A 9,617-nucleotide genomic window follows, 5' to 3' on the forward strand; every position below is an offset into this window, starting at 1 on the left:
GCAAAGCATGATTTGAATAAGCTGGCTTTTTTTGGAACACCTGTTGGACACAGAAGATGTGAGAACTGAACACTTTTACCTACCAGGATATAGTCTGCACCCCCGTGAGGGGAAGAATAGATTCCACAAAAACAAAGTGCAAATGTCATGTAATCAGTCACTGCAGTGAAATTTAAGAAAGCCTGACTTCAACATAGGGGGAACTACCCAAAGCCCTTAATTATCATAAATGTCTTCAAGAAACAGAAGCTGAGGGACGTAAAGTTGTCCTCATAATCTGATGACCTGAACATCATCTTTGGAGAGATTGTAAACATGCTCTGCATGCAAAGATCATCGAAAACATCTCAGAACGTGAACAGTGGCTGAAAATTCCTAAATCCAAAATGAAAACACTCAGAAAACATTTAGGTCAGCGGTCTCCAACCTTTTTTGTGCCACGGGCCGGTTTATGTCCGACAATATTTTCACGGCCTTTAAGGTGTTGCGGATAAGTACAACAAAATAAAACCAGTATCGGTACCAAAAAAAGAAGATTTATTCATAACACAGGAAAAGATCCAGGGAAACCGAGTTAACGATAAAAACGATTTAAAAAAATAACGATAAAAACGCTGAAAACCATAAATTTTGCTCCCGAGCCTCAACCCTCGCAGCCCGGTACCAAACGACTCACGGACCGGTCCGTGGCCCGGGGGTTGGGGAGCGCTGATTTAGAGTTGTGATACCTGCTAGAAAAAGTTCAACACTGATCTAGTTACTTAGTAGTTAATATGTGAGACAAGTACTTTTTGCATACAACTGTGTCGTCATCAAAGTACTACAACAATTAGGCACATGGGTTAGTAATTAATGAAAGAACAATACTGCAGATAATACAGAGCAACAGAAGATAGACTGACACACAGAACATGAAAAACCAGAACATGTATGTGCTGCATCCTCCCTTTGCTGTTGGTCACAGTAGGGATCAAACTGTAGGCCGAAGTATCACGTCAAGAATTTCAACACAACATTCGAACAAACAGTGCAGTGTATCTACAATCGAAGCCCATCATTTGCCAGCACCTAAAGCATGAACTTCAAAACTTTAATATATCAACAGCTTACTGATGGAAAAAGCAGGTGAAATGATGCAGTCGCTGTCAGACCGTTTGATGGTTAGTATTGATTTTGTAAAATGTTTAAGTTATAGTTGTTTTTTTAATTTTATTTTATATTTTGTGTTTTTTCCAAGTCCAAGAGCTTTGGGTAAAGTGTTGATAAATTTCATTAAGACATTAGTAGTTGTAATACTTGTAAGTTTATCATGCAACGTGTGATTAAATGTAAAACTCACTGCCACGTCAACACAAACTACTCAAAAACAAAGCAGATCAAAAATATCAAGACTTCAGATGAGCAAATATATTCATACAGTCATTAGCAGAATGAAAACATGCCAAGGATCAGATCTCCTCTGGAATATCGTGAAGATCTGAAAAAAAGAGAACAAATATAAATTCAGACCTCTAACATCAGTTTAACAGTGCAGTATTTTAGTGTCAAGTATCCAAACATAACGGGGGGAGGAACAAATCAAATTAAAGCTCATGTGTTTTGTTTGAGGGATGAGGGATGAGGATACAAAGGCAGTCAATAAGCTCGTTGGTGGCTGGACTTCTGGAGTCACCCAAGTTCTTTAAAGCTCTGAATGTTGTGGAGCTGTTCGGATTTATACAGCTTTGCAACGTTGCATGGAAATTGTGGGGAGTACCTCTGGACTGGCAAGTTGGCTGGGGGTTGTTGTATAAAAAGCTAAGTGTAAACATGTAACCCATCTTTTTTCTGGGAAATCAAAAAGTAAATGGTTTGGGAAACGGTGTAGCTATGTCTTTATATCCTAATCAGACAACCAAGTACAGTAAAAGGTCTTAAGTGTGGTATTTGCATTTGGTTGCTGAGGAGAAGGGCTTAGACTAAAATGGAAGAAATCAAACGGGAACATTAGGAGTACCAAACCACATCAGCAGTTTGGTACATTTTTTTAGTTACATTTAGTTACATTTAGTTACATCTACAAATGATGATAAAATTATTTTGTCAGAAAGTGTTTTTTAACATTTCTGTCCTGATGCTCAGTTATACAGGTAAGTAAATCCCAAAAGCTTGACTCTGTTCATCAGGACGTTTTCAGTGGGAGAAACGTTTCGTCACTCATCCAGGTGACTTCTTCAGGCTCAGCTGACTGCAGGTAAGTAACTTGACCATTAGTATGCAAATTGTCATGACCAGTGATCAACAACCACCAATCAGTGGCCATGAGTACCATTCACAGAGAGCTGGGGAATGGCTGCAATCACAGAAGAGCCACCTCGTCAGGCCAGGACTCTGCAGTCTATGCACACCTACAGGCCAGTGGACTCTTTCAATGATGAGGATGTAACATCCTGGACAGGGAGGAATGCTGGTTTGAGGGCGGAGTCAAGGAGACCATTTACATGAAAAGGGAAAGACCATCTCTGAATGGAGGAGGGGCCTAAGGGTACATCTGTCACCATCTTACAATGCTGTGATTGCAGCCATTCCCCAGCTCTCTGTGAATGGGACTCATGGTTGTTGATCAATGATCACGACAATTTGGATATTAATGATCAAGGAACTGACCTCCCAGCCCATTGTTCCTTCAGTGGGCTGGTTTCAGTCATTATGCAAATGTCCTGTTTAAAGGTTGGAAGCCTGCAGTCAGCTGAGACTGAAGACGTCACCTGATGATGATGAAACGTTTCTCCCACTGAAAACGTCCAGATGAACAGAATCAAACATTCTAGTTTTCTTTAGTAAGGAAAAGTTATTACTATTTTTTACACAATAACTAAATTATTTTCAGAAAAAACAACTTGTTATTTTTCAATTAACACTCAATATGATTTGGGCTGTCACTTGAGAAACCGCTGTGCCAAAAACAAAAGAAATGGTAAATGGACAAGAAAGATATAGATACATAGACAGTAGTGGGTCTCGTCGTGTCTGTCTAACCTTTGGAGCTTTCAGATGCAGTCCCATCGTCATCATCATCTGACGTCACATATACCTCTAGGTCAATGACTTGCTGCAGGCTTGACTGGTGAACAGAATCTTGGTTGGCTTGCATGTTATAAACTCCAGACATCTCTGTTTCTGACTGCATTGACAAAGGCTTAGACATCTAGGAAAGAGCAAAGAAACATGAGTAATGGGTACAGAAAACACAGCTGATTTATAACAACCACCAGGTTTATTTTACTCCTCTCAGAGGTTGTTTCTTCGGGCTTTTCTGCCTCTTTGTCAAATGCTTAACTTCCAAAGATCAACCTATCTGCTCCGCGTTCGGTTATCAACCTAGCTCAGTCATCACCAGATCAGCAGCCAGAGGTAGTGTGTCTGTTCTGTTCATGTTACCAGTCAGTTTGTTTTTCACAGCTATCCTCGTTGTCTGTTCTGATCGAGCATATGTGATGGTCTGTACTCCCATGGATGGCCTGCATCTCCTGGTAGCGTTGTTCCAACTTTCTGTAAATAAACCTGTGTCGACCTTTTCCCTGTGTCCTCTGTGTGTGGGTTCATGATTCTGTTCATGATAGAAGGATCTGACCTCCATGGAGTTAAAATTTGTTTAAAATCTGTGTCTTGGCGCCCCTTGTTGCCCCTATTATACTATATGAGTATAAGTAATTGAACTTACCTGAGAGGCCTGTTCTCCATACCGCTGTGAAGCAGGTGCAACCCCACTGGTGGCTTTCATTTGTCGGACCTGCCTCTCTAGCTCAGCCCGGGCCCTCTCGCTGTCTTTGAACCGATTTTCTGCATCCCTCAGTCTCAGCAGCTCTTCCTGCAGCAGGCTGTGTTGTCTCTGCAGAAGCGCCAGTTCTCCTATGGTTGACAATACAGTGGCTTCCCGATGGCCTCCATCTCGCAACAGAGGGCGCCATACTTCACTTGGAGACATGGTGCCCTGCTGCTGCAGTAACAGCTCCAAGATTGAGTCTTGCTTAATAACAGCACCCTGTCATATTACAAGGAGAATCCAGTGTCAGATATTTTTGGTTTGTGACAGAGTCAAATATGAAGTGTGTCTGTTGTGTTGTGATGTTTTAGAAAGATTCCACAGTTGTGTTATTTTGTAAAGATGGATTCGCTTCTTTGTTTCTGGTAGATTTGACTTTTATTTACAAATATTTCAAACCAGTCGACCAAATAAGCACCAAAAGACTGCTGCGGATCAGCTTTAGTTTAGCTTTTACTGTGAAAAAATTAAAACATGTATAAATAAAGAAATATTAAGTGCTAAATGTACAGAAAGACATAAGAGAGAGAAATAGAAAAGTGATTAATTGCACATAAAAAAGTGGCAGGAGTGAGCAGCAGTACAAGTTTGAGCAGCACAAGATTGCAGTGTGAAGTGTGATTATTAAGTGTGAGCTCATGCGTCTCATGTCTGCATGTCTTGTGATGTCAGGCTCGTGTTGTCATGGCTACGTCTCTCAGTGTTTCCTGTTTTATTTTGTAGAGTCAGGAGTCTCCATGTTCAGTGTGTTTTGTTTTACTTCCCCTGTGGTGTCCTTATGTTCAGCTGTTTCCTCGTGTGTTCCCGTGATCACCTCCTGTGTGCGTTCAGTCTGTGTCAGGTTGTCTGTTTGGTTTCACATCATGTCACAGAGATCTAACTGCTCAGGTTCATGTTGGGTTTATTTCATAGTTCTATGGCCCCATGAACCTGTTCAGTTCCATGTCTCTCGCCACAGTTTCCATAGTTATTTAGTTTTTTTTCCCAGTTTAGGTTTCAGTTAGTCGTGGCTATGTTTTTGTATTCATGCTTACCAGCCATAATAAACATCTCGCTGTTTGTTTAAACCTTAGTCCCGTTTTCTTCTCTGTCTGAGATTGGGTCACTCTACACACCGTCAGCTCCCACTGACCCTGACAACACCTGCACTGCTACAACTGTCTGCTGGGACTGAACGACGCTGCATTCGTTCTGAAGACAGTCTGCAAGCTGGTAAACTGCCCAAGGAAGAAACTTCTGAGGCTGGATCCTGTCACACTGTCCTTTGTTCTTTTCACTTTTTTATAGCAATAACTGGATGAGACACTTCTGAGAGTAATGTTTTCGGTAAATGGACTGATTCTTATGGAGCGCTCTCCCGGAGTGCTCAAAGCGCTGTAGACAACACACCCACTCATACAAGCACTTCTAAACACAAGTGCAAACTAATCTCCACACACCCTGGTGTGAATGTTACCAAGCAGGTACTGTGTTAGGAGACCTGGGTCGTTGGCGCAGAGTTTTGAAGGTTTTTTTTACTATTGTACTTTGATTCTTATTATTTATTGTTTCTAGTCTTTTGGTTTCTTTCTTAATGTTCTGGTTTCTGTCTGTGTTTCTTGCTCTGTCTCCCCTGTCTGCTGCGTCCCCTTGAGAAGTCCATGTCTCTGTGTTATGTTTCCTGTTTTACTTTGAAAGTCTGTGTCTCATGTTGATGTATCTGGTTTTGCTTCCTTTGTCTCGTCAGCCCTGATTTGTCCCAGCTGTGTTTCCCTCCTGTCTCTCGTTCCCTGACTGCTCCCTCTGTGTATTCAAGCCCTGTGTTTCTGGGTCAGTGTCGTGATCTATCATCCCTCCATGCTGTGTGGTCCGGCCTTCTGCCTGCCAGTTTAGTTTCCAGTGTTTCCAGTGTTTCCAGTGTTTCCAGTGTTTCCAGTGTTTCCAGTGTAGCCAGTGTAGCCAGTTGTGTCATGTAGAAAAAAATCTTTATTTTGAGTCTGCACTTTTGGGTCCACCTTGCCATCACTACTGCCTGCACACAGCCTTCACATGACAGAAGATCGCGACCAGAACATGGACCCCGCAGACTGTTTCTGCTGGAGGTTCTGGAGAACCGCTCCTGTATGACGAGCCAGAGGATTTGCAGCCCGGTCAGCTGGAGGGTTCGTGGCCCGACCCACCCCCTTCCCGGAGTAAACAGCGTTCACGACGCCGCCACTCCAGAACGACTGAGCACACCCCATTCATGGGAGAAAGTGAATGTTTATTGCACTCTCCACTCGAGCATTCCAACCCAACCTTGTGCAATTTCTTTCACTGTGAGCAAGACTGTTTTTCACTCAGAGGATTTATTCTGCCTGAATCGGCTGATTCAGAGAATGTAAGTCTTGTTCCCGCTGGAGGGTCCGAGGGGCCCATCCAGCCTTCATCGCTTGCCACGCCACCATCTGCGGCTTCCATGCCGTCGCCTGGTCCTGCCGTCGCCTGTCTGGTCCTGCCGCACAGCCGGCCTCCAGACCTCCTTCGCCTGCGCCGCTGCCGCCATTGCCTTTCGCACAGTCGGCCTCGTGAACTGAACTGACCTCTGGGCCCCCTGAACCTTTCAGGACTGTTTACTGTGTTCTTGAACATTTCATGGGCTTAGTTTTGGTTTGTTTTGGACTCTGGCTCTTTGTTTTTAGTTTGTTTCATTTGTTTGTTTGAATTATTTTCAATATTTCTTGAAGCTGCTAAATTTAGCAGCACTCAGTGCAGTTGTGGCAGTTGCCTGCCTTCATTTTAAAAGGTTTGTAACATAATTTTCAGGAATTTTAGTTAAAGAGGATTACAAAAGTGAACAGGAAATACTGAGTTAAGTTATGTCAACTAATTCCCCTCAGAGACATGCTTTTATAAAATGTAGTTATTAATCATGTTAGTTTTATCGTAGTCAAAAAGTACATGTAGTCAGAACATTGGCATTCAGATAAGCTTTAAAGTTTATCAACTTAACAAAACTAAGGTGAAGGTGACCTCGTCCACAGTGTCTGTAACATGTGGTGTGGTGTATGGAGTGCTGTGGCATGTTAAGTCCGACTTACCTGGAGTGCATGAAGATAAACGCTGAGATTCACCAGCCTTTGGCAGATCTCCTGTCAGACACGAGCAGCTTACTTATTACTGACTTCTGTTTTAAATGCACTTTAAATAAACAGACATACTTTAAAGGTTACTTACCATTAGCGGTGACTTGTCTTGTCGCTTCGTGCATTCCTTTATTAGGCAAAAACGTTTTCCACAGACAGAGAGAATGAAAACAGTTGAAGCAAAGTTATTACAGTTCAACAACTCAGAGAAACATTTCAGATTTTCCGCACAGATCCAGCTCGACCTGGATGGTTACACTCATGACACGCCCACACAGGGACAGAACTAACAAGGAACCAGGGGACCCGAGGCACCAATGCCCCAGACCCCACACCCAACCCAGGAGCACCTACCAACACAAGTATCCCAGGCACCTTTCAACACTGCAAGGCAACATCCACTCACGTCCCCCACCACCACAAATCAGGACAGACACACAGACGCCCCTAAAACAAGAGTCCAGTGACTTCAGTGTGAACTGGAGTCACTCTGTACTGTCTTTATTATACAGGAGAGCTTAAATGTTCTCTTTCTCTTCTTAATCATTGTATTCATCAAAAACTATACTGAAATATCTGTAGTGGCTCCAAAATACAAGAATGAAGGTCATACAATACATGACCTGCTGTGCTGATATTAAAATATGATTATTAGAAATATTAGAAACACAAGTAAAGTTTGAATTTGACATTGAAAGCTAAATTCTTACTGACATTATTGATGTCAAAGATGAAAATTAAACTCTAGTTTTGCTGATAAAATAAAAGTTCTAAGTCTTTTTGTTGATGCCTTAAACATGTGAATGTCTCAGTAAAACCTGGACAAAATGACTCATCGGTCCCGTTAACTTTACTATATGCACCACAAAACCAAATCTGAGACCATGTTCAGTTCCATAACTGCACCTCCAAACCCTTTCCCATCATCAACTCTTTGTCCTCACCTTTGCTGCAATAAAATGCTGGGCTCCATTGACCAACAGCTCTTGGTCACCTGAGAAGAGACAAAACACACTCAGTACTTGTCGTGGAGCGATATGTGCAATTTAACCTTTACTTTAACCGTTCAGCTGAAAAAAAAGAAGCTTTTTTTATGTAATTCTAAGTTGTTGTTGTAACATAGTTTTCTGGTATCACTTTATAATGATGTCACACTATTAAGCATTAGTAAGTATGCTTAATTCATCATTTATAAAGTATTACTCTTCATTACTATGTAATTTATAAATGTGGATATAAGTGTTTATTCTAGACTAAAAAGCTCACTCATAAGGCGTCCATGGTATATTTAGTGTAAATCAGTGACTGAGTGTTTTAAAGGTTTTCTTAATACTTCAGATTATAATTCATGGTTAATTCAGGCAGTTACCAGCAGGCCTGGACTGGTAATCTGGCATACCGAGTATTTGGATGGTGGCCCAGTGCACATGTGGGCTGATGTGTCCACATATTTTCTTTCCTTTGTCGTTGTAATTATACTGTCCAGTAAGCAGCATGAAGACCCGCTGCACATCGCACTGACAGCAGTTCATTTTCATTACTGACACCAAATCACCCAATCACATCCCTTACTGCAACCAGCCCCTCCCCTACTTTCCATGAATTCATGCACCTTTTTGAGAATTCAGATTTATGTGGCCATTAAATAGCAGTATTTACTGACTGAGTGCAGTAACATGCTAGGGAAATCAAGGCTCCATGATAACGCTCATTGATTTGGGATTCTCCTTCATGGTGGAGAACCACCTCGTAACCTGATCTCCTCCTCGCCCCACGGAGCTGCTCTGAGTTCTCACTGAATGAGGAGGAGGTGGAGTCCATTACTTCTTACATTTAAGCTGTTCACCTGTGTGAAACCGCTATTTAGTCTAATTCAGCTGCACTAAAGCTAACAGACCACAAACCAGCTGAACCTCGGGAACGATCTAAAGAAGTTCCAAAGTCTCAAACATTCCAGAGACATTTTCCTGCATTACCAGTTTAATATGATGGACCCTTTCTTTATATTGTATACACGTATTTGTGAAGCTCTGTGAAAGATTTATTATTGTTTTGTAAAAACAATGTTCATGTTTTATGTTAAATGAAGAAATCTTTGTATGTTTAAGTTGAGCTGTCCTGTGGCTCCACCTCCTTGGTGCATCTTCCTCTTAAACCCCGCCTACAAACCTGCATTATTGTGCAAACCTCAGGTGTGTTATGTTTGCATCTGTATGTTCTGTACTTCTTTCTGTGTTGTCTGCGTCATGTCTCTGTTGGGAAAATAGCTGAGACGTAAATAACCTTCACTTCACAATTAACAAATAGTAATTGTCTTAATTAACCATGAATTACACTATGACATCAGCATTTATAAAACCTCTGTTAACCTCACAAACAATGAGCTCATATCTTAATCATCTTAATCATTATATAGAGGAATGGGCGTCCAAATACTTTGTTATTTATGTATTTAGAAATGTTACCATGAACACATTATGAGCTTATTAATCAAGAATGAACATTTATATCTGTATTCATACATTACATACTAAATAGGAGTGTTGTGTTCCAAATGATGACCAAAGCACTTACTAATACCTAACTAATGCCTGATAGTGCCACATTATAGGTTGTTACTATTTTTATTAATGTATAAATCCATAATTAATTCAGTCAAACTTAAGATGATCATGAATAAGAGACTGAAACGCTGACTTACTACAGTC

At 41.4% G+C, this 9,617-nt stretch overlaps 1 protein-coding gene across 1 annotated transcript in view; it reads right to left on the minus strand.

Annotated features, from left to right (window-relative positions):
- Nucleotides 1-529: 529 nt before the first annotated feature.
- The window catches only part of arhgef1a (Rho guanine nucleotide exchange factor (GEF) 1a), a gene marked incomplete in the record, with an annotated part of 43,699 nt that continues 34,611 nt past the window's right edge, over nucleotides 530-9,617 (minus strand). Inside the window, 6 exon segments of the mRNA XM_005937813.3 lie at nucleotides 530-1,477; nucleotides 3,019-3,187; nucleotides 3,704-4,024; nucleotides 6,865-6,915; nucleotides 7,001-7,036; nucleotides 7,854-7,903. Of these exon segments, the coding sequence (XP_005937875.2) occupies nucleotides 1,449-1,477; nucleotides 3,019-3,187; nucleotides 3,704-4,024; nucleotides 6,865-6,915; nucleotides 7,001-7,036; nucleotides 7,854-7,903 (656 nt within the window).

This window comes from Haplochromis burtoni, unplaced genomic scaffold (assembly GCF_018398535.1).
Source record: "Haplochromis burtoni strain Fernald_Lab_line unplaced genomic scaffold, NCSU_Asbu1 Contig_235, whole genome shotgun sequence".
Classification (NCBI taxonomy): Eukaryota; Metazoa; Chordata; class Actinopteri; order Cichliformes; family Cichlidae; genus Haplochromis; species Haplochromis burtoni.